The sequence below is a fragment of the Loxodonta africana genome, chromosome 1, assembly GCF_030014295.1.
Source record: "Loxodonta africana isolate mLoxAfr1 chromosome 1, mLoxAfr1.hap2, whole genome shotgun sequence".
NCBI classification, from domain to species: domain Eukaryota; kingdom Metazoa; phylum Chordata; class Mammalia; order Proboscidea; family Elephantidae; genus Loxodonta; species Loxodonta africana.
Window position 1 is genome coordinate 144,046,525 of NC_087342.1, and position 25,656 is coordinate 144,072,180.

The following is a 25,656-nucleotide window of genomic DNA, read 5'->3' on the forward strand; positions in this document are numbered from 1 at the left end:
CAATATGTTGTGTCTCAGGGAATAGGGAGGCCTGAGGAGAGAGAGAGGGACAGGGGAATGGCCAGTTGGTAGAAGAGTCAGACACACAACATTTACCAATTAAATTCACCATCTTACATAGGTGAGATCCGTGGTACCCCAAAACAATCACAATAGTAACATCAAAGATCACTGATCACAGATCACCGTAACAGATATAATAATAATGAAAAAGCCTGAAATATTACAAGAATTACCAAAGTGTGACACAGGGACAGGAAGTGAGCACATGCTGTTGGACAAATGGTGTCAACAGACTTGCTTGACGCAGAGCTGCCACAGGCCTTCGATTTGTGAAAAATGCAATATCTGCAAAGTGCAAGAAAGTATGCCTGTAATCGGAAAAACTATACAGGGGGAAGAGGAGGAATATGGGAACTGTGCACAATTTTTCTACAAACCTCAAATTGCTCTAAAATGTATTTAAAAAGAAAAAAAAAAAGGTGGACAGAATCATGTTAAAAAGAAAGGCTGAATATACATGAGAAAGAAAAGAATCCTGAAGTAGGAGAGGATGAGATACAAGCATGAATACTGATATTGGACTTAGATAGGAGGGTCAACTCTTCTACTGCAAAACAAGAAAGGAGAATGAGATAAATACAAATGGGGTAGATTTGTGTTTCCTGCAGTATGAAAATGAAGAATTACCTGTCTTTCTATTTAAAAGTGTGGTCTCCAGGACATCACATCATACAATTTATAAAACAAATGGCATTATTATGTTTTGCTGAAATAAAAAGAAGACTACACTATATTCAATTTGTTAAAAGATTATAACGCATATAGAAAAAGGAGAACTGTGGTCATTCCAGAAGACAACAAATACCCCATTTTGTTTTTAAACATAACAAAATAAAGGGAAATTTTATCTGGGATAGAAAAAGCTACCAGTGAGAGATCTTTACATAATAACTACTTACAAACATTTGTTCTTTGATTCATAAACATCATTTTTACTCTGAGAGTTTAACAACACCAAGAGATTATCTGTCACTTAGGAAGGGAATAAAACACCCTTCTCTCAAAATCTTTAAGAAAACAACCTCCGACTCACTGAACACTTTTAAAATGTTCAGGTCTAGTAGTTTTTAGTATATCATAAAATGTTGTGCAGACATTTGTTTGTATTTAATTTTTTTGTGTGAAATAGTTTTTTTGAAACATAAAAAATACACATTCAAATGCTTTGATTGCATTGAAGATCATATGCATTGTGTTGCCTGGCTAATTCATTTTTATATAAATTCAAAAATTAAGTTTCTACTGTCTCTATCTAAATGAAGAGCTCTCTTAATGTCAAAAGGAGTTGATTTAAAAAATCATTTGTAACTAATTTGTCAGAATTTTTTTTTAATATCAGACAATTAAAATATACAAATAAATAAAACACTAAGGCTGATACACTTCTTCTTCATGTTTTGCAGTTAGTCATTTGTTTATGGTTTTTCTTCTTCGCGAGCTCCATAAGGCCAGAGGCTATGTTAATTCTGTTCACCACTGCAACTCCAGTAACTAGCACAATGCCTGACCCAGAGCAGATAATAAATATTTGTTGGCCCATTTTAAGATTATAAATGTGATTCATCACACCCAACTTCATATTTATGAGCCCATCAAACCGCCTTAATACTCCCGCTTTATCATAAGTAAATGTTAAAAATTTAACTTATAAAATGTATCTATAAAAAGGTTTATCTGTTTCATATGTTAGGGTTCCACTTAGGATTTTCATTTTAAAACAGCATTCTATTACTACAGGTGTTTGTTTGAAAAGTTATGGAGACAGACTAGATGACCTCTTCAGATTCTTTCTGAGCTCTAGTTTTCTGTAGTGTAAGAAAATGACTCAAGAACTTTGCTCTCAAATATCAAGATCGATAATATCGAAGCCAGTCACAATTCCAACAACACTATGCCCAAACATTTTTAAAAAGTGTGTCTAAACTTCTCTGAAGTTTCCAAACAATGTTGTTAGAAGGCTTTGGCAGTTCCTTGGGAGATGGCTGTAAGGCAGGTAAGGTCAGGTTAAACCAGTATGGGTCCCAGCCTGCTCTCTCTTCTTTAATCTGAGTTTATATCATGTGTTTGATACACTGGAATTCAACAAAATATTTCATTAAAGAAAAAAAAAAAGGTTGACAAACCATGAAATAAAGGGTCTATCATTATACAAAGGAGCTCTGGTGACACAGTGGTTAGAGTGCTTGGCTGCTAATCAAAAGTTCAGCTGTTCAAACCCACCAGCCACTCCACAGAAGGAAGATGTGGCAGTTTCTTTTTGTAAAGATTACAGCTAGGAAACTCTATGGGGCAGTTCTACTCTGTCCTATAGGGTCATTATGAGTCGAAATTGACCCAAAAGCAATGAGTATCATTATATAAAACAAATTTTAACCTGGTCACAACTGATACTTTAAATTACATTTCTGTTTGTCTAAAATACTCTAAGGACTAATATCTTTGAGAGGTGTCATATGAGCATAAATAAGGGAAAAATTCTCCATATAGTCAACCAACTTAAAATACTCTTTTTTCTTCTAACACTGGCCTATCTAATGCCCCAAGAATGCTCACCTTTGAACAATAATTAAGTGAATTTACATAACCTAGTAAAAAAACCTAGTAGGGATGCTATTTTTATTAAAATATTGCTTTAAACTATGGATAGATTTTCATGGTTCATGTAGACATTCAAAAAATGAAACATCTTTGTAAACTACACAGAACTTTAAAAACCAGTATCAAAAATGGTCAGAGAAAGAACTGGAAAACAACCCAAAGATCTATCAACAGAAGCATGGATGAACATGAATAAACTCTACACAATGGAGTACTTGTTCAGCAATAAAAGGGAATAAACTATCAGTATACATAATGACATAGATGAATCTCATAATAACTATGCTGAGTAAAAGAAGACCCCCCCCAAAAAAGAGTACACATTGTATGATTTCATTTATATAAAATGCTAAAATATACAAATTAATTTACACTGACAGAAAGCAGATTAGTGTGAGGCAGGGTGGAGAAGGGATTACAAAAGGGCATTAGGAAATTTTTGAGAATGATTCGCTATCCTGAATGCGGTGATGGTTTCATTGGTGTATACATGTGCCAAAACTTCAAATTACATACTTTAAACACGTACAGTTTATTGTATGTCAATTACACCTCAATAACTACTTCAAAAATAAAATGGCTAAAGAATAGGCAGGTCAACTTTGAATGTAAAAGAATGCATGAATATCTGCCTCATAAATTTTTTAAGATTATTTCTGAACACAAAACATCCACAGGATATTTTAAGGTAGAAAATATGTAAGTTTATTTTATTACCTTATGACTTTTGGAGCCTGGGAACTTTCAACTCCTTTAAAACAAACTTTTTTGATATGATCCCCTGAACTATGGCCAGTAACAGATTTTTTTTCTTCTAGTAAAAAATCCCAGAATGACTTGGATGAAACTGAATGCAGAGAAGATGCCCTGCAAAATAAAGCAAACACCATGTTAAAACATGTTTTTTTCAAGGTCATTGTTGAAAGTCACAAAAGGACAAAAGAAACAATGGATACAAAAATTCTACAATAATATTATGTAATTATGGTTTTCAATGTGATGCTAGATTCTTGCTGTCCACTGTGAAATAATCAAAACCATGTTGTAAAAAAAGGCAACAATGGAGACTAATACTGTAGATGATACAGATTGTTGAAATTAGCAGGCAATAATACTAAAATATGTTTGCTCCAGTAAAGATAAAATACTCAGAATGAACTAAAGAATAGGATGTTAAATGAGGGGGAGAGACAGGAAAAAGTAGAAATTCAAGAATTTTCAGTACAATATTTAAAAAAGAAAATTCACTGGATCAACTTAACAGCATACTGGAGAAGAGTCAAGGAACTTGAAGACAGATCAATTGAAATTACTGAATCCGAAGAACAGTGAGAAGATTCAAAAAATTTTAAAACAGCCATGGTGACCTATGAGATAATATCAAAAAACCTACCATATGTATAACTGCAGTCCCAGGAAGAGAGAGATATGGCAAAAAAAAAAAAAAAAGAACAAAACAATGGCCAAAAATGTCCCAAATTTGGTGGCAGACAGAGTTTTAAAGATTCAAGCATTTTAGCAAACCCTAAACATAAATACAGAGAAAACCACACCTGAGTACATCATAGGCAAACTGCTAAAAACCAAAGGTAAAAAATTCTATATTCAACTATCTTTGAAAAATTAAGGTTAAATAGACATTTTCAGATAACCTCAAGTTAAGAGCAGACCTGGACTATGAAAATTGCTAAAGAAGCTCTTCATATTAAAAGGAAATGATACAAGATGGAAATCCAAATCTTCAATAAGCAAAGCACTGAAAATAGAAAACGTGAACATAAAATAATATTTTAACATCTACGAAATACATATTAACTAAAACAAAAATGATATAACGTATATATAAAATAACATATATAGATGCAATACATATGACAACTATAATATAAAACCAAAAAAAAAAAAAAAACAACAACAAACCCAGTGCTTTCAAGTTGATTCCAAGTCATAGCGACCCTATAGGACAGAGTAGAACTGCCCCATAGAGTTTCCAAGGAGCGCCTGGTGGATCTGAACTGCCGACCCTGTGGTACACCAAAAATCCCAACCCACTGCCATTAAGTCAATTCCAACTCATAGCGACCCTAGAGAACAGAGCAGAACTTTCCCAAAGGGTTTACAAGGCTGTGATCTTTGAGGAAGCAGACTGCAACATCTTTCCCCTGCAGAGCAGCTGGTGGGTTCAAACTATTCACCTTTTGGCTAGTAGTCGAGTGCTTAACCACTGTACCACCAGGGCTCCTCAATACAAAGTATAAAGAGGGTAAATGAACCCATGTGGTTGCAAGGTATGTACACCTTATATGAAGAGCCCCAAGCCCACTGCTGTCGAGTCGATTCCGACTCATAGTGACCCTATAGGACAGAGGAGAACTGTCCCATAGAGTTTCCAAGGAGCGCCTAGTGGATGTGAACTACTGACCTCTTGGTTAGCAGCTGTAGCACGTAACCACTATGCCACCATGGATTCCTATGTGAAGAGGTACAATATTTTTCAGGCTAAGTAGACTGAAAAATTAATGTGTATTTCCTGAGCATCCAGTAAGAAATAATACAAAAAGGTATAGCTAAAAACACCAAAAGATAAAACAGAATACTAAAAAATCCAACCCCGCCCCCCCCCAAAAAGCAAGAAGAAACAGAGGAATAAAAGACAGATAGGAAATACAAATAGTAAAATGAGAGACCTAAACCCAACCATATCAATATTTGCATTAAATATAAATAGAATAAAAACCAGAAACCAAACCCACTGCCATCAAGTTACTTGATTCTGAATCATGGCGATCCTTAGGACAGAGGAGAACTGCCCTGCACAGTTTCCAAAGAGTGGCTGGTGGATTCGAACTGCCAACCTTTTGGTTAGCAGCCAAATGCTTAATCACTTTGCCACCTGGGCTCCATAAATAGAATAGGCACTCTAATTAAAACACAGATTGTCAAAATGAATTAAAAAAAAGCAAGACCCAACCATGCACCTACTACATAACAGACACAAACTTTGAATAAAGAAACAGGTTGAAGGTAGACAAATGAAAAGTATAAACCTTGAAATTAAAAGCATATGATGGCACAAGTGTCAATACGAACATAAAAGAAAGTAAACTTTGTGATAAAGTGTAGTAACAGAGATGAACAGAGGCATTTCATAATTTTAAAGGGTCAATTTATCAGGCACATATTAACAGTCATAAATGTGTATGGGTATAAAACCAGAACTTCAAAATAAATGAAACAAAAATTGACGGAATTAAAAGGAGATAGATAAATCCAGTGATAAACTTGAAGATTTTTTAACACTGGTCTCCCAGCAAATGAGAAAAACTAGACCAAAAGAAAAAATATGTACCAGTAATTGACACCGGAGATCTAAACACCATGACTTTCAATCACCTACATCAGATAGACATTTATAAAAAACTGCACTGCAAATTTGCAGAATACAAATTCTTTTTCCAAATGTACACTGAACGTTCACCAAGATAGACAATATAAATAATCTCAATTACTTTAAAGGATTGAAATAATATTGAGAATATCTGTGAAAACAATGGACTAAAGTAGAAATCAACAATGTGATAGCTACGAAAACCTCAAACATTTAGAAATTAAGCAAATTGCTAAATAATCCATGGGTAAAAAGAAATCCCAAGAGAAATCAGAATATACTTTAACCTGAATTAATGAAAAGCCATCATATCAAAATCTGTAGGATACAAGAAAAACTGCAGTTAGAAATTTGTAGCTTTAAGTCCTTATTACATTAGAAATGAAGACAGGTGTAGAATCAATTATCTAAAATTTAACCTTAAGAAAATAGAAAAAGTGGAGCAAAGTAAATAAAAGAAAGCAAACAATAAAGAATAAAAATCAATGAAATAGAAAAGGAGACAAGTAATAGAGAAAAATAACAAAGGTAGACACTGGCTCTTTGGAAAGAGAAAAAAAGAACTGAGAAATTTCTAACTAGAATTATTAAGAAGAAAAAGGAGAGACTAGAGGAGGAAAAGAGAGCGAGAGAACACAAATTACCAATATCGGGAATGAAAAAGACTATCGTTACCAATACCACTACAGATCTGACCCACAGCAACTCATATTAGTTTCAGAACAAACACTGCTCAATCCTACACCGTCCTCACAAATTGGTACGTTTGCGTGCACTATTGCAGCTATTGTGTCAATCTATCTCATGGAGGATTTTCTTGTTTTCACTGACCCTACACTTTCTCAAACATAATGTCCTTTTCTAACAAAATACAAAATACTACAGGTATTAAAAGGAATCCCTGGGTGGTGTGAATGATTAAGCACTGGACTACTAATTGAAAAGTTGGAAGTTTAAACCCAACCAGAGGCAACTCGGAAGTTAAGGCCTAGCAATCTGCTTCTGAAAGGTCATAGCCTTGAAAACACTATGGAGTAGTTCTACTCTACAAGCATGGGGTTGCCATGAGTCAGGATGACTTGAGGGTAACTAACAACAACAACACAGGTATTAAAAGGATAATAAGGAAATATCAATAATTTTATGCAAATTAATTTGAAAATTTACATGAAATGGTCAAACATCTTGCTAAGATCTACCTATTGAAAACAAAAAAATGAAAGAGAAAACCTAAATAATTCTATATTGATTGCAAACACTGAGTTAGTTGCCAAAATCTTCCCACAAAGAAAACAGGCAACCCAGAAAAATTAATTCACCATATTAAAAACATAAAGCAGAAAAATCTTATGGTCATTTCAATAGATGTAAGATAACATTTCAAAAAATATTCAATTTTTATCATAAATAGGTTTTATCAACAATTTAGGAGTAAAAAAGAACCTGCTTAACTTGACAAAAGGCATCTAGGAAAAATCCACAGCAAACATTTATTTAATAGTGAAATATTGAACGCTTTCTCTCTAAGACCAGAAAAAGGCAAGGATGCCAACTGGGTGCAATGGGTTTCCTTACGTGGCCTTTCTGGCCCTAGGTTTGTGATTCTCCCAGTCTGATCTCCACATAAATTCACAAGTTTTCCTATATAAGCAGCCTATTTCAGAGAGGCTTGGGGGGAACCTCCTGATCAACAACAGCCTAGAGAGCAGCACATTCTTTGGACACAGGATTCCTGTGCTGAGAACCTTCTAGAGATGAGTAAAAGGGCAATATTGAGCTGCTAACACCAAAGGCCAAGAGAAATGGCAGCAAGCACAGCAGAGAAATGGTGGCAGTGGTGTGAGCAGTGCGAATAAGATCAGCAGAGAGTGGTGGTGGGCAGGTGGACCTATGGAGAAGATGGCAGTGGTAGGCTGAGTTGGTTCATGGCGTGGAGCTGGACACCTCCAGGCAGATCGCCAATGGAGCTGGGCACCCCAAAAAGGAGAAGCAGCCATAGTCCAGACCCGTGCAGATGGATGCCTGAGTGGAGCAAGTGGCAGTACGAGGGCCAAGCTGGCCTGCCTTTGGCAGCAGCAGACACCCCGGCTATGTTGAGAGCTGTAAGGCCAAGAGGAGACCAGTCCTGAGGGATTTAGTGGTATCTACTAAAACTGAATATAGACACATCCTATGAGCCAGTAATTCTATTTTCCAATAGAAATGAGGAAATATGTTCACTAAAGACATGAACTAGAATGTTCACGGCAGGACTATTCCTAACAGTCAAACAATGAAGCTACTCAAGTGCCAACAAGAGTTGAATGAATAAATAAACTGTGGCATATTTACACAATGAATTACTAGACAGTGCAGATGAATTTCATAAATATGACATTGATCAAAAGAAACCAGTGTATGATTTCATTTACAAAAAATACAAAAACTGGAGAAATTACTCTATGGTAAAAGGAGTTAGGATTGTGTTTAACAGAAGTCAGGATAATGTGGATACAGAATAGAAGGTAGCCAAGATGGGACTTCTGATAATGTCGCTTCTTCATCTGGGTGGCAGTTGCACAGAAGTCTTCAGTTCGTGAAAATTCAACAACCGAAACACTTCTATCTGCAATTAGAATGCATATTTTGTTTCAATAAAAAGTTATTTAAAAACCTAATTTCAGGGAGGTGGAGCCAACATGGCACCCTACACAGATGCATCATGCTGTCCCTCTATAGCAAAGACCTGAAAAACGAAGTAAAAGTGATACAAACATCAATCCTGGAACCCTAAGCATCAAATGAAGGGATAGAGCTAGATCAAACACCAAATGGAAAAAGAAACTGAAGGAAAACAGAGAATGCGGAGAGATATGGAGTGGAGGTATCCTGCCAACTAACACGGCACGGCATCACCATCTTGGAACACAGCAGCAACAACCCTAGACAGGGATTATGGGAAGACAACTTCACAGAGCTCCCGACAGGAGACAGAGCACCCAGTAACCAGAGAAACACACATCCCAACCCTCACCCTTCTGCCCCGTATGCTGCCTCTACCCGTTCCCACCAGGCCACGCTGTATAACTCAGCTGGAGGGCCACCTGCCCACCACCACCCTGGGTCTACCTCACTCCCACCTGCTGGCACCAGATGCACCATTTTTTTGCCTTTCTTACTTTTCTTTCTCCCTCCCACCTAGCCCCATACCCCACCTCCACCTCTTACTGCTGGGCCACGCCATGCCACCTTGGATAGAGTACCACCAGCCCACTGCCAGCCCAGGTCTGCCCTGCCCCCACACACAGGCTCCTGCTGCACCATTTTTCCCCCCTTTCTTCCATCTCTTTCACCCTTCCACCTAGCCCCATAGCACACTTCCACCCCTTCCCACCAGGCCATGCCACACTGCCTTGGTTAGAGAGCCACTGGCCCACCGTCAGCCTGGGTCCACCCCATTCCAACCCAGAGGCTGCTGCCAGGCCATTTTCTTTTTAGCCTTTCTTTTCTTTCTCCATACCACCTAGCCCTGAACACCATCTCTACCCCTCCTTGCCAGGCCATGGTGTAGTGCTGTGGGTAGAAAGTCACTGGCCCACCACCACACTGGGTCCCACCCATCCCCAACTACAGTGCCATTCTGCCTTTTTTTTTTTTTCTTTCAACCTACCACCTATCTCCGTATGCCACCTCTACCCTTTCATGCCAGGCGATGTAGTGCCACAGCAGGTAGAGAGCCACTGGCCTACCAATACCCTGGGTATGCCTCACCTCCACCTGCCAGTTTCTGCCAAGCCACATTTTCTTTTATTTCCCCTTTCTTCCTTTTCTTTCTCCCCCCACCTAGCCCCATACACTACCATCCCCATTACCATCAGGCCATGCTACACCACCATGGCTAGAGAGCCACCAATCTATTGCAGGCCTACCCCACCACCACCACTGGCTCCCACTATGCCATTTTTTTAAATTCATTTTTCCCTCTCCTACTTTATTTTCTCTCTCCCACCTAGCCCCTTAAGCCTCCTTCCCACCTTCCCACCAGACTCCACTGCACTCCCGCAGCTAGAGAACTACCAGCGCACCAGCCCGCTGCTGCCTTGGGTACACCCTACCCCTACCTACAGCCTCCACCATCCTATATATTTTTCCTTTTCTTTATCCCTCCCACCTAGTCCAGTACTTCACCTCCCCTCCCTTTCCAATGGGTCTGCCCCACCCCTACTTGCTGGTCCCCACTGCAATGCCATTTTTTTCCTTTTTTTCTCTTTTACATTCCTATTTTTCTTTCTCCCTTCCACCTAACCCCGTATGCCATCACCCACCACTTCCCGCCAGCCCCCACCAAGCCACCATGGATAGAATGCCACTGGCAAACTAGCCCATCCCCACCCACCAGCCCCCACCATGCCATCATTTTTTTTTCTTTCTTTCTTGTTTTTATACCTTCCATTTAACCTCATACACCACCTCCACTCCCCCCTTTCATCTGGCCCTGAGGTCCGTCCCACCCTTATCCAGTAGCGACCAATTTTTTGTCTGTTTATTTTTCTCACTCCAAACCTAGACCCTGTATGCCACCTCCCCTTCCCACTGGCTGTCGCCATGCTTTTGCAGCTAGAAGCATCTCCCAAACTCAAACTCACCACTGTACTGGGCACATACTGACCCTCCACTTTCGCCACCAGACCAGCTGCTGAACAGTGGGAAGCAAGCCCGTACCACTCTCCAACTGACACCTAAACTGATCTGGCAAGGGGCTGTGAATGCTCCCACACCACTGGACCATCGGTAGGCTGACAATGCCTGCCCATCCACCCTCAGTCGCCTCACCAAACCAGTGTACAGAAAACTGGCTCACCCTGCCTGATGCTGCCCTGCACACAGACATGGTGGTGAGAGATATGGAGCCCACAGATGAGAAGGGAGCAAAACACACCTGGACCACCGACCCTAACATATCAAAACAAAGAAGCAGGGTGAAACAAATGAACACACAGTCAATAAAGAAATAAAATAATACCTTAATGTCACAAAGACAGCAGACAATATTAAAACATAAAAAAGCAGGAAAAGATGGCTCCAGCAAGTGATCAAAATAAAGAATCAGATGACCTTCTGGTAAAACAAAAAGCAGTGGAACTACCTAATATAGAATTCAAAAGACTAATATTTTGGGCTCTCCAAAAAATTAGGAAAGAGATCAAGGAAAACACAGACAAAACCAAGGGAAAAAAATAGACAAAATCAGGGAAAACAGACAAAACCAAAAAAAGCCAGCCAAAATCAAGGAAAACACAGACAAAGCAATAGTAGAATTCAGGAAAATAATACAAAAGCAAAACATGAAAACAAATAATTAAGAAATTACACAAAAATAGCAACTAGAAATTAAAAAGATAACAAAATTTCAGAAATGGATGACTCAATAGAAGGTTTTAGGAACCAATCTGAAATGATGGAAGTCAAGATCAGTGAGATTGAAGACAAATCCATGGATGCCACTTTGTTGGAAGACAAGTCAGAGAAAAGAATGAAGAAAACTTAAACCTAAGAATTAGGTGGGACTCAATCAAGAGCAAAAATTTGTACGTGATCAAAGATCCAGAATGGGGAGGGGGAGCAGTAAGGAATGGAAAACACAGAGAACATTGTTGAAGATAGCTGGTAGAAAATTTACCAAATATCTTGAAAGACGAAAAGCTGACCACCCGAGAAGCTTAATGAATGCCATACAGGATAGACCCCAAAGAAAGTCACCAATACAGATCACAAACACACTTGCCAAAACCAAAGACAAAGAAAGTATCCTAAGGGCAGCTCAAGAAAAACAAGTCACTTACAAAGGGGGAACAATAAGACTAAGCTTTGATTACTCAGCAAAAACTACACAGTCAAGAAGGCAAAGAGATGACATATACAAAACCTTAAAAGAAAAAAAAAAAAGCCAACCAGGAATAATATATTCTACAAAACTATTGCAAATACTATGGTGAAATTAGGACATTTTAGATAAACAGAAATTAAGGGAATTCATGAAAACCAAACCAAACTTACAAGAAATATAATGTGTTAAAGAAATATCCTTCGGTTAGAGAAGCAACATCAGAAAACAACAGTCTAGGACAGAGGACAGACAGATACCAAAGAAGGTAAAGAATTCTCAATAATAAAACTAAAAGACTTAAAACAGGGAAAGAAAGATATCACTTTGGAAACGACAACTAGATGGTGCCCAGCTTCCACTAGTGACTGCTCTGGCTGGGATTACAACAGAGGGTCATGGACAAAGTAGGAGAAAAATACAGAACAAATGGTCAAATTTTCCAAAAAAAAAAAAAAGAAATCAGACTTACTGGTCTGACCTAGACTGGAAGAACCCCCAAGACTATGGCCCTGGACATATTCTCACTCAGACTAGAAGCCACTCCCAAAGTCCACCTTTCAGCCACAGATTAGACAGGCCGATAAAACAAACAATAACACATGTGAAGAACAAGCTTCTTAGTCGAATCAAGTGTATGAGACCAAATGGGTAATGTGCCCAAATTAAAGATGACAAGCCAGGAAGGGACAGGAAAACTGGAGAAATGGAACAGAGAACTCAGGTGAAAAGTGCGAGAGTGCTGACATATCACAGGGATTGCAACAAATGTCACAAAACAATTTCTGTATAAATTTTTGAATGAGAAACTAATTTGTGCTCTGAACTTTCACCTAAAACACAATAAAATAAAAAGAAAAAATAATTTAAAAAACCTTAGTCTCACGTGCCTAGAATTATGTTGATTTAAATCATTAAAAAAACACAAAATAAATAATTCTCAGAGAATTAGTAAGAGTGGAATGTATTTTAGGAAAAAATATTTTAAAAGTAGGCAAAAAATTAAAAATAACTTACAGAGGCTAATATAGTTTCCAAAGATTTTAAGTTCTGAGATTTTTATGATACCAGAATCTTTTTATTCAACAAATTATGTTTTGTTGTACAACATGTTGAAAAGATTTGCAAAACATAGGGACAAAACTACAGGAACTAATTGAAAAAAAAAAAAAGATTATCAAACACAACTATAAAGACACGAACAGCAGAAGACAAATTAGATAACTGGGACTTCAGAAAAACTGAATGTTTACACTCATTAAAATAACTTCATCAAAAGAATAAAAAAGAAAACATACAGATTGGGAAAACACCTTCAGGAATGACATTTGATAAGGGTCTAATCTCTGAAATATGTAGAAAACTTCAACAACTCAACAACAAAAAGACAAACAACCCAGTTAAAGAATGGATAAAGATACAAACAAATACTTCACAAAAGAGGACATTCAAGCTGCGAACCAACACATGAAAAGACGCTCATAATCATTAGCCATTACCCCAAAAACCCACTGCCATGGAAGTCATAGTGACCCTCTAGTACAGAGTAGAACTGCCCTACAGGATTTCCAAGGCTATAAATCTTTACAGAAACAGACCGCCACATCTTCCCCTCACATGGCACCTGGTGGGTTCAAACTGCTGAGCTTTCAGTTAACAGCTGAGTGCTTTACCGCTGTGCCACCAGTGCTCCTTCATTAGCCATTATAGAGAAGCAAATCAAAAGTACAATGAGATACCATCTCACTCCTGCTAAAATTGTACCTAAAAAAAAAAACAGCAAATGCTGGCAAGGGCGTGGGGAGAATGGAACTCTTATCCACTGCTGGTGGGATTGTAAAATGGTACAACCACTATGCAAAATGGTATGACACTTCCTCAAAAAACTAGAAATAGAACTGTCTTATAATCCAGCAATCCCACTCCTAGGTATACACCCTAGGGATCTAATAGAAGAGGCACAAACAGACATATGCACACCTATGTTCACTGCAGCATTATTAACAATATCAAAAAGATGGTAACAACCTAAGTGTTCATCAATGGATAAACAAAATGTGGTACATACATAAAATGGAATACTATGCAGCCATGAAGAATAATGATGAGTCCTTCCTTGAAACATAACATGGATCAATCTGGAGAATATTATGCTGAGTGAAATAAGTCAATCATAAAAGGACAAATATTGTATGATCTCACTTTTATAAAAGCCAAGGATATATATACAGAAATCAACGTACACTGGTGGTTACCAGGGATGGGGGCAGGGGAAGGATCACTCTCTAGATAGTAGACACTGTTATTTTTGGTGATGGGAAAGACAACAGAGTGGGAGAAGTATGTACAGATTGACCAAGGTAAATAATGTCACAAGAAGTACACAAGAAAAAAGGACTTTTTGGTAAATGCTATGACATAATTTTGTAACAAAAACTAAGAATATGTATGGTTACATATGCATGTATGAATGCATATATGTGTATGTGTGTGTATGCATTTGCTTATATGTATATACACGTATGTGTATACATATACTTATATCCAGACACATAAGAAAGCGCATAGGATACTTCTTAGATATAACCAAACACCTTGTAGGATTGGTTTTCTGGGTTTGAGGCTTAAGACCATAATTTCATGGGACAACTCGGTCAATTGGCATAATATAGTTCATAAAGTTTATGTTCTACATACTAGCTTGGTGAGTAGAGTCTGGGTTCTTAAAAGCTTGCAAGCGGCCATCGAAGATACAACTATTGATCTCTACTCATCCAGAACAAGAAGCAAAGAAGGAAACCAAAGACTCAGAGAAAAAAAACTAATCTACAGGACTAATAGTTTACACAAACCATGGCCTTACCTACCCTGAGGCCAGAAGAACTGGATGATGCCCAGCTACCACTACCAACCTTTCTGAACAGGGCCACAATAGATGCATTCTAACAGAAGTGAAGAAAATGTGGAACAGAACTCAAATTCTTAAAAAGTCCAGACTTACTGGATCAGTTGAGACTAGAAGACTCCCTGAGACAATTGCTCTGAAGTATTTCTTAAATCTTGAACCAAAACTATCACCTACGGTAACTTTTTAGCTAAATAACAAACTGGTTCATAAAATAAAGATCACCCGTGAATACAGTGCTCCTTTAAAAAATCAACTATACTAAACCAAATGGTTAAAAATTACTCTAAAGCAAAGATGACACAGTAAGGGGGCAGAGAAATTAGATTACTGGAAATGGAACAACCAGAACAGAAATAATGAGAATGTAGATACCTGCTTACCTGTGTTTTATTGACTAAGCAAAGGCATTCAACTATGTGGATCATAAACAAAATTATGGCTAACATCGTGAAGAATGGTAATTCTGGAACAGTTAATTGTGCTCATGAGGAACCTGTACACAGACCAAGAGGCAGTTGTTCGAAGAACAAGGGGATATTGCGTGGTTTAAAATCAGGGAAGGTGTGCATCAGGATTGTATCCTTTCACCATACTTAAAATACAAAGTGGCTATGTTAATAAATGAGCACAAATGTCAACCATAAAATCCCCTAAAAAGTTAAAATCGTACTTTGAAGAAATTATCAGGTCCATACCTAGATTAAGTTCATAAACTATTTTGGGTATGCCATAAAAAGGGGAGGTCTTCTAAAATTCTGTATCTTGTTTGAATAGTATACCTAACTCCTACCTAACCACCAAACCATATTTGCAGAAAACTTTCATATGCATCAATCAGTTCATGTAATTCTTACAACAATCCTGAAAAGTATTTTCATTACCACCTATATTTAATAGAAGAGTAAAACCAAGGTTAAGGGATCTTAGGGACATTAGGATTACCAAGGATAAATGGCAGAACTAGAAACCAAATCTAGTTCTCACAAATACAAAATTCATCCTTTGCCATCTAGTCCACTTTTGTTCAAAAAGATATCAAGATGATACTTTTTACAGTCAAAAATATTGAAGATGGAAGGAACATAATGATAAACTAGATAAGAAAAAAGAGCCCTGATAGCGGAGTGGTTAAGTGCCCCGCTGCTAACCCAAAAGGTCAGCGGTTTGAACCCAAAGGAGAAAGATGTGGCAGTCTGCTTCCGTAAAGATTTACGGAAAACCCTCTGGGGGCAGTTCTACTCTGTCCTATAGGGTTGTTATGAATTGGAATCAGCTCAATGGCAATGGGTTTTTTTTAGGTTTTTGATAAGAAAATCAGCTAGAAAATTTTTATCAAATTTCCATTTGCGCAATAAAGGTTAAATCAGTATAAACTGCCTCGTCTTTTTGTAAAAACAGAAAAAAAAAAACCTCCAAAATCTTAATACATTGCTAAGGATATCATGCACTCACGTGAACATAATAAGAAATAATAATGGCTAACTTATTTATTTACAATATCAAAGGTGCTGTGCTAAATGTACTCAATGTATTAACTCAGTTTAATCTTCTAAGAAGTAGGTACTATTACCCAGATTTTGTAGATGATGAAACCAAGACAGAGAAAGATTAAAAACACAGATCTAAGTTCACACTGCTACCAAATAACAGATCCACCACTGAAATTCAGGCAGATACCAAACAGAGCCTTAATCACTATACTTTACTGCTATATCTGCATTTAAGTCATTTTACCCGAAGTAAAATTCTTAAGAGAAATTTTCTTTTCATGTCAGAACCATGACCTACTAAGGTACTCATGTTAAAAATGTTTCTTCAAAAGGAATTACCCTTTTATCATAAAAATTTCCCATAAACGTACACATACACAGACCAAATACAAAAGATTCACTTTTCTTTACCAAGCCCAAATACACACATATCTGAAGGTTTCTATTAAGAAGTAAGTATGGTGTACAGTACAGTGTATAGTCAACTAGGAATACTCTTCTGGCAAATATTCTTGCCAGAAAATTCACTTAATGCCCCCTATAAGTAACGCATTGCCCTAAATACAGAAATGTCATAGCTACTTGGTATGAAAAGCACAAGCTGTCAGATTCACCCAGATTCGAGGACTCTGAGATGTGCTGAATGATAAAAGAATGATATAAACCCTAAAAAGTTCTTTTTCAAAAAGTTACTTGGGATAACATCTTAAGAATAAACACAGGTAGGTAAGAGTGCTTCCAAAATTTCTTAAACTCACATGTTCATTAATTATGTAGTTATCTATAAAATACATTATGCATATTTCTTTAAACTAGTTCTATTATTCTTTCCATTGCTCATGCCATCATTTGAAACAGTGTCAGATTTCCCACAATTTTACTTTCCTAACTCATAAGCTCCTGCTGTTTTCCATCTTAGCAGCCAGAGGAACTTTAGGGAGAAGCATTTATAGATCTGAATCCACACAAAAATTAACCAAGATTTTGATCCTCAGCTAAAGCAGCTCTGAAATTTTTTGCTTTAATAAATAAAATTTCTTAATTGAAATTGTATAATATAGAAATTAATCATTTAATTAAAAAAAAAAATACATGGTTAGCCCGAAATTAAATTCAGAACAATTCACATTTATCTTTCACGCCAGGCCACAAAGATTGTGCATTTCTCCACTCAAGATGACTGGTGAGAAACGTATTATTTCTCCAAGCAAAACATTTGATAATAAAAAGTGGTCAGCACTCATATATACTTGGTATTTTCACATTAGATTTCAAATTAATCTAGTTAGAACTTCATTCTAATGGGAGAACCAGTTATCTATAATACTTTCCACTGCCACACTCAACTGCAAATAGCAGGAGTACAATTATATACTAGGAGTCAAAAAGACCAGGTGAGCGAGGACGCAAGCAGACTAGTGAAAATCCTTACCATAGCCACAACTTGTTCCACACAGGCACAAACAGCTTCTACTCAGAACTTAAAATAAATAAAAATACAATACAGATAGTGAAGAATACATAAAACATGAATGTAAATCAGTCTACATTTAACTTTATATAAATGATATCATAAGTATGGATTTTGAGTTTGTTTTTTTTTTTTTTTGCTGATTGGCTTCTTTTGCTTAATATTATATTGGTGAGATTCATGCACATTGTTACAATTACTCATAATTCATTCTTTTTCATAAATGTGTAGTACTCTACTATAAGAATAAACTACGATTTATCCATCTACTGCTGATAGAAATTTACGTTATTCTCGGTTTTGGGCTATTACAGATGATGATGATATGGACATTCTTAAACATGTTGCCTGGTACACATGTGCATATATTTTTGTTGGGTGTATACTAAAGAGTGAAAGTGTTTATAGACTATAGGTATTTTCAACTGTAGTAAATAATGCCAATGTGCTTCCCAAAGTGGCTGAACAATTTACGGTCACACTAGTACATATATGATTTTCATTCCTCCCCATCCTTCTCAGCACTTGGTACTGTCTATCTTTATCTTCTATTCAGTGGCTCGCCTTTTCATTCTCACAACAGTGTCTTCTAATAAACAGATGTTCCTGATTTTAATGTAGCCGAATATACCAGTCTTTACGGTTGTGATTAGTGCTTTTTATGTCCTGTTAAAAAAATGTATTTCTTTATCCTAAGGTCGTTAAGTTATTCTCCTATATTATCTTCTAAAAGCCTTATTCTTTGTCTTCTACATTTAAATCTTAAATCCATCTGGATTTGATTATAGGAGATGATATGAGTTAGGAGTCAAGTTTTTTGTTATTTCCTATGGATATGCAATTGTCTCACAGCATTTACTTAAAAGACCATCCCTTCTGTATTGCCATACAATGCAAACATTGTCAAAAATTAAGAATCTGGTTCGGGTCCTCAGTTCTGATCTCCGGAACTTTTTTTGCCTATCTTTGCATCAACACCTCACTATCTTAATTACCACTGCTCTAGAAGTCGCTATTGGGTACAGTTATGTCCTCTTCTTCTTCAAGAGTGTCTTGACTATCCTTGCCCCTTTGCATGTATTTTAACATAAGTTTCAGAGTTGGCTTGCCGAGTTTCGCAAAAAAAAAAAAAAGTTGGGGTTTCAGTTAAGATTGCATTGGCTCTATAGATTCATTGGGGAAGAAGTAACTACACTGAGTCATCTAATCCTTGAACATGATATATCTTATCTCTATTTATATAGGATTTTAAAAGTTTCTTTCAAACATATTTTACAGTTTTCTGAATAGATGTCTTACCCAACTTTTGTTAGATACAGGTAAATAAGTTTTTTGATGTTCTAAGTAATATTTCTTTTCCTTTTTTACCATTTGGTCTTGAGATACAGAAATGTTTGTATACTGATTTTGTACCCAGAAATCTTGCTGAACTCATTTATTTCAATAATTTATACTTTTGAATTTTACAAATATATTTGGATTTTCTATGTATACAATTATATCAATAACAAATACCAGCTTTATTTCTTCCTCTTTACTTCTCATTTTATCTTTGTTTTCTTCCCTAGCCTACAGCCCTGGTTGTGACCTCCAATAGTGTGTTGAATAGGTTGCAATATAAAAGGCACCATCAGCAAACAAGAAAGAACTTCTGACAACTAAAGATTTTAATAGATGAAATAAAACATTCAGTACAAAGATTATAAGATAAAGTCAGGGAAATGTTCAAGAAAGCAGAATAGAAAGACAAATACATGGACAAAGAAAAGAAACGGTAAGAAAAGTACAAAAGGAGTCCACAAGGACAATATCTGACTAAGATGAATTCTACAGAAAATAGCTAGGCAGCAAATATCAAAGTAATAATACTGAAGAATTTTCCAGAACTTAAACATGTGCTCTTCCCTATTAAAAGGGACCACCAAGTACCCAGCATCAAAAAGACCCCCATCAAGGCACATTACTGTGAAATTCCAAAACACTAGGCATTAAGACCCTAAAAGCTTCCAGTAAAAAAGGTTGGGGAAGAAAATAGGTAGCATAGAAAGAACTGGGAATCAGAATGGCATTAGACTTCCCAACAGCAATGACAGCAAAAAACAAAAAAGGAATAAACTCTCCAAATGATTTCCAACTTAGAATTAGGTTCCAATCTATCAGCCAAGAGCAAGGGAGAAAATAAAAACATTTTCATACATAATATCTCCAAAAATGTATGTCCTATACATTCTTTATCAGAAAACCACTGGAGGTTGTACTACATCAAAACAAGGAGTAAACCAAGGGAAAAAAAAAAAAAAAATCACAGGATCTAAGCAACTGGGGATCAAGCACTGGAGCAATGTAAATCCCAAGGATGATAGTTAAGGAATGTCCCAAGATGACAGATACTGAACAGGCCTGGAGAAAAGCCAGTTCAGATCAAAGAACACAGGGCTCCAAGGAAGATGTCTCCAAGAAAATGAATGAAACTGACAGATTACCTGCCATGTTTCACCATATTGAAAAGAACTTTACAGCTGTGTTGGAGAATTTTGGGGAGAAAATTAGTGGTAAGTACACAGGCAGCAAGGGAAAAATTGAGGGAATTAGTAATTATAGGGGGGAAAAGAGTATAAAAGAAAGGAAATATAACAATACTCACTATGTGACTCTTTTAAATCTTAATTAACCAGTCACAAAAGGGAAGGCTTAGGGCAGGGGATTGCTGTCTTTTGTTATAAGCCTTGGAGTATTACCATGCTATTTGACCTTTTAAACTACGTCCATGTTTTAATTTTCTTAAAAAAACACATTAATTGAGGTTGCAAAGAAAGAATTTCTATGTTTTAAATAGATTCTGAACCAAGAAATTCAATAATGTATCCATTCATTGGATTCCTTAATTTGAGTGATAATTAAGTTTTCTCCCTTCTTTTGTTCATTTACTTTTTGGTTTTAAATAAAGTAACTGTTGGGTGGCATGGCTAAAATTATATTTCTAAGCCCCCAAAGCTTCCTCATGTGTTTAGTTAATTTTCTCAGGCTGCAACATATTTACTATCTTTAGAGCCGATCCAAGAACTTTTTGTTTTTTAGTCTTTTCTATGCTTTTGTTTAGGGAAAACACATCCCAGGTTATAATAACTACATCATAATCTCTACCAGGGCAGTCACCAAGAATATCTTGTTTATTGACTAATCATTATAAATTAGCACAGTGCCATGTAACAGTGCTCAACAAATACTGCTGAATTTAAAAATTCTGCTAAACCTATTCTCTCATATTTTACTCTCTTTTCTCATCTTCTTGGATTTTCCTCCCTCTTGTTTTTCTTTTTCTCTGACCATGCTGTGGACCTGCTTAGTAGCTCTAACAGGTTTTGCCCTAGTCTCACTGGTAGCACTCAGAATAAAATGAGTTATAACCCTCCTCAAAATAATTTACATTTAAAAAAAAAATCCCTCTTACAGAATAATGAGACAATAGAAGCCTGGAAGGATTTCTCCACATATTGAGTAGATAGGTAGATCAGATCAGATAGATAATAGATAAATAATAGATAGGTAGATAGTCTCCAAGACCCTCCCCAATCCTTGTGAGAAAAACATGCTTCTATTGATTTCTTCCTTGCCCACGCACTATCCATGTATTTCTCCTCTAGAATCCATTACAGGTTGACGATATAAGTTACAAAGAAAAGGGAAAATAGGAGGGGCACAGGAAGCACAACCTACTCCACACATCTTAAAATTGTTATCTGACCTCCTTGGAACTATTCCTATTAATACTGCCACTATGGGTGAACTCTAATGGAGAAAAATTATATAATACAACCATAAGTAAACAGCACTGCTTAAACATGCACCAATGTAGCTATGGTTATAACATTGAGAAGGTATTCATGATGAACGCATAAGGACAAAGACACTGGGATAGTGAAACTAAATCCGTTTTTGTTTTTATAAATTTTTATGTGATATACTTCATTGCTTATAAATGAAAATATATGATTGCTTCCTTTAAATCACTTTAGCAATGGAATTAGAATACTACAAAAAAACCTACGCTACATATGAAAAATTTTTTGAAAACCGTAACGTACATGTTAAAAAACCCATTGCTGTTGAGTTGATTTCAACTCATAATGACTATATAGGACAGAGCAGAGGGTTTCCAAGGCTATCATCTTATCAGCAGCAGATTGCCACATCTTTTTCCCACAGAGCAACTGGTAGGTTAGAACTGCCGACCTTTCAGTTAGCAGCTGAGCACTTTTACCATTGTACCACAGGGACTCCTTGTATGTGTCAAATTATCCAATATTAAAAGCACAAATGCAAAAACGAAGTCTTTGTTTCCCAAGTTTCAATTTGTAACTTAAAAGCAAAAAAGGAAATGAAATATTATTTGAAAAGATCTTAGAAACAGAGAGAAAAAAAAAAAAAAGGAAGAAGCCAAGTACTCTCTTAAACACTAAGACACAGATTCATACTGATTTTAATAGCAATAAGAACATACCATGCATTCACTGGTTTGGGGGATTTTGAAGGAGCAGTTAAAACTGTTTCCATGCTATTTATTCCTGAATTGTTTTCTTTGGTAGTCATTGCAATCATTTTTCTTTGCCTCTGAGAAAGTTTGATTCCATGAGAAATCATTTTGCTAGAAATAAAATTAAACCAATTAGTTTCACTGCTTCTGAGAAAGTTCAATTTCTGAGCATTCATTTTGCTAGAGATTAAATTAAACCAATTATGGTTAATTTTTGCTTAATGAAGGTTACAGATGATTATATTGCTTTCTATTTCTTTGGTGTGATTTTACTATTATTGAATCAAAATGGTCACAAATTTCAACAGTGACAGTATCAGTTTATACTATCAATGATCAAGTAATAACTATATCTGAGCCCTCCTACTAATGGACTATCATATTTTTCTAGTGGAAAATAGTAATTCATAGCAAGCCTTCAATCTCTGGCTTTTCTTCAGAAATAGCCCACAATGACCACTTTAACAGTAGGTTTCTGACATTGTAATATTGTATACAATAGAAGCTGGGCTATCAACTCAACTCAATCTTCAGCACATATTTAAGAAATAATGATATGGAGGCTAACCCATCCCATCGCTGTCAAGTTGATTCCGACTCATAGAAAAGGATTTATAATTAACTATTAACATCAAATGCAGAAAAATAGTAGAAAAAGTCAAGTGATCTTTCCAATTCTCTAGGGCAGAAATATAACTCAACATGGTCTTTCCTTTTTCATGATTTTTTTTAACCAACCCCAAATTTGTCTTTGGTGTAGCTCCACATTTTTGTCTGCTTTCTTCAATTTCCATGATGGTTCTGAGATCCATGACAGGAGGGCTGACAGGACTAAAAGACATATGAAAGTTACCTTACAAAGCATTCATTTACCCACAAAGTCCAATGCCCAAACTTCACTAAAACTGTAAATTATACATGAGATTGACAGAGTATAATTTAAGTCTGTTTCGTCAGACATGGCCATCCTAAAAAATGATATTTTGAATGAAAGCTTCTTTTATATATACATACCTAAATAACAACTAACATGCTTTCAGAGTCACATACTGTTAAGTAATAAAACTGAAACTCAAAAAAAAAAAAAAGTGAGCAATGGAAAGATTCTTAACTCAGGCAGAAGAGCTTACCAAAAGTCAAATTAAATTCTTAGCCTGTAGGACGCATGGTGCTTAAAATTATGTTCTTTCCTTTCCATTATTTAACAAACAAGATTCTTACTACTGTTTAAAATTAATAAAAACATTTAAAAGAAAACTTGGATATGCTCAATGATTAGAAGTCCACCAGAGGGGAATATACCATAATGAGAAAAAGAATTCTACAATCTTCAGGAACAGATGGTTTCTGATCTAAATGAAATCTGATATAGCTAAAAATTAGACATTCTATGACATATTAAAAGGTGACTGTTTCTTTTATCGCCTTTCATTAAAAATAAATTCTATTAATTACACCAGCTAAGTAATACTTCAAAATGAATCCAGAAATGTTTGTTTAATATTTGATAGTGCACACTATACAAAAATGATATAGATTCAACCTCTATCACTGACTTTCTACCAACCTCTTCTTAAAATACATTCTTAAAATATTTTAACATCAGTAATTAAAAGATGCTTCTAGGTGTTGCCCACACATTATGTATGCTCTAATTTGTTGACTAAAACAGGCAAAAAAAATTAAGACTAATTTCTGAACTACTTTAGGCCACAAAGCAACATAAACTGGGACATCAACATAGCCTCTGTTTCAACTGTGCACAATATAGCATATTTCAAAAAAGTTACACAAATGCAACTGAACAAATACAGGAATATCAACCATTTGGAAGCTCTAAAAATCTTATTCTAAATAAATACACATTAAGCCTGTTGACATCGAGTCAATTCTGACTTATAGCAACCCTATAGGACAGAGCCGAACTGCCCCATAGGGTTTCCAAAGAGCAGCTGGTAGATTCAAACTGCTGACCTTTTGGTTAGCAGCCAAACACTTAACCACTGTGCCACCAGGTCTCTATTAAAAAAAAAAAAAAAAAACTAAATACAATGTTAAAGGAAGAGAAATTACTAGCATGTCCCTTGCAGGCGGAATTTCTTAGTTCATTGTAAGAGTCCTTGGGTGGAGCAAGTAGCTAAGCACTTGACTACTAGCCGAAAGGGTGGTGGTTCAAACCCACCTAGAGGTCTCTTGGAAGAGGTGCCTCAGAAGGAATGGGATCATCACGAGTCAGAAATGACTTGATGGTAACTAACAACAACGACATGTTAAGGACCCCTGGTGGCGCAGTGGTTAAGTGTTTGGCTGCTAAACAAAAAGGCTAGCAGTTCGAATCCACCAGCCACTCCTTGGAAATCCTACGGGGCAGTTCTACTCTGTCATATAGGGTCGCTATGAGTTGGAATCAACTCAACAGCAATGGGTTTTATTTCATTTTGTACGAATAAAAAAACTATGGTCCAGGTTATAATACACTTGATAAGTCATTTAGCAGTTTTAGCCTACTATCAACCATAGTAGGCACATAAAGATGGAGCATAGGCCAATGAGCACTATGAAGGAACAAACACTATATTCAATCTACTTAAGTTTTAAAACTGACTTTTCTAAATAAAAGTATATATAAAATACAGACGAATTTAAAGGACAGCATAATAACATTAAAAGACTATCCTGTGAAAATTGTGACTAAAAATAACTTTTGTGAGATCTTAAATATCCCTCAGTGTGCTGAAAAAGATAAAGGCCACGAATGGTCTTCCTGAGTGGAAGTTTTAACTAATACGTACTAACCAAGAAAAAAACAGATGCTATCAAGTCACAATATATACATATTGTAGAGCAAGTGCTACTACTCACTGATGATAATACAAAGCAACAAAATTTTGCCTGGGGGGAAAAAATCAAAGCCTGTTTTAACTAGTTAGCACTTTATAAGCATTGAAGTAATTTCCCGAATATTAAAAAAAATTCTATTACTATTTATAAAATGCACTTCATTAAAAAATCTCATTTGATTAAAAATGAATGGTATTTTTCACACTAATCGGTACAGAACGAAATTAAAATCTCACCTGAAAGAGTCACCAACCCAGCTGGAAGAGCTTGTATTATCAATGGCGTTACTGGGAATGGGCTGTGGGGCAGATGTTTTAAGTACTGGAGATTTTTCCCATGGTTTTAAATCTTCCTTAGAATATGTAGGAGGTGTGCCATTAACATACGGTTTAGCCTTCCCCTGGGGGGAAAAAATTTTTAGAAGTCAATAATAGCATGCACCTAGCATAGTAGCAAATACATAGTAAATACTGTATTAAAGAGTAAAATCTTATGAAAAT

The 25,656-nt window shown here is 36.2% G+C and overlaps 1 protein-coding gene across 4 annotated transcripts in view; it reads right to left on the reverse strand.

Moving 5' to 3' along the window:
• The window catches only part of IBTK (inhibitor of Bruton tyrosine kinase), a 97,121-nt gene that overhangs the window by 13,001 nt on the left and 58,464 nt on the right, over window positions 1–25,656 (reverse strand). For 3 of the 4 annotated variants that reach the window (XM_010586535.3, XM_023544183.2, XM_010586533.3), the window contains exons 23-26: window positions 25,393–25,556; window positions 23,054–23,146; window positions 22,283–22,426; window positions 3,379–3,528 (exon numbers count right to left, since the gene is read on the reverse strand). In XM_010586535.3, coding sequence (XP_010584837.1) covers window positions 3,379–3,528; window positions 22,283–22,426; window positions 23,054–23,146; window positions 25,393–25,556 — 551 coding nt within the window. Of the gene's footprint in view, window positions 1–3,378; window positions 3,529–8,487; window positions 8,655–22,282; window positions 22,427–23,053; window positions 23,147–25,392; window positions 25,557–25,656 lie in introns of those variants that run through there. The other variant, XR_002784846.2, reaches the window with a different exon arrangement.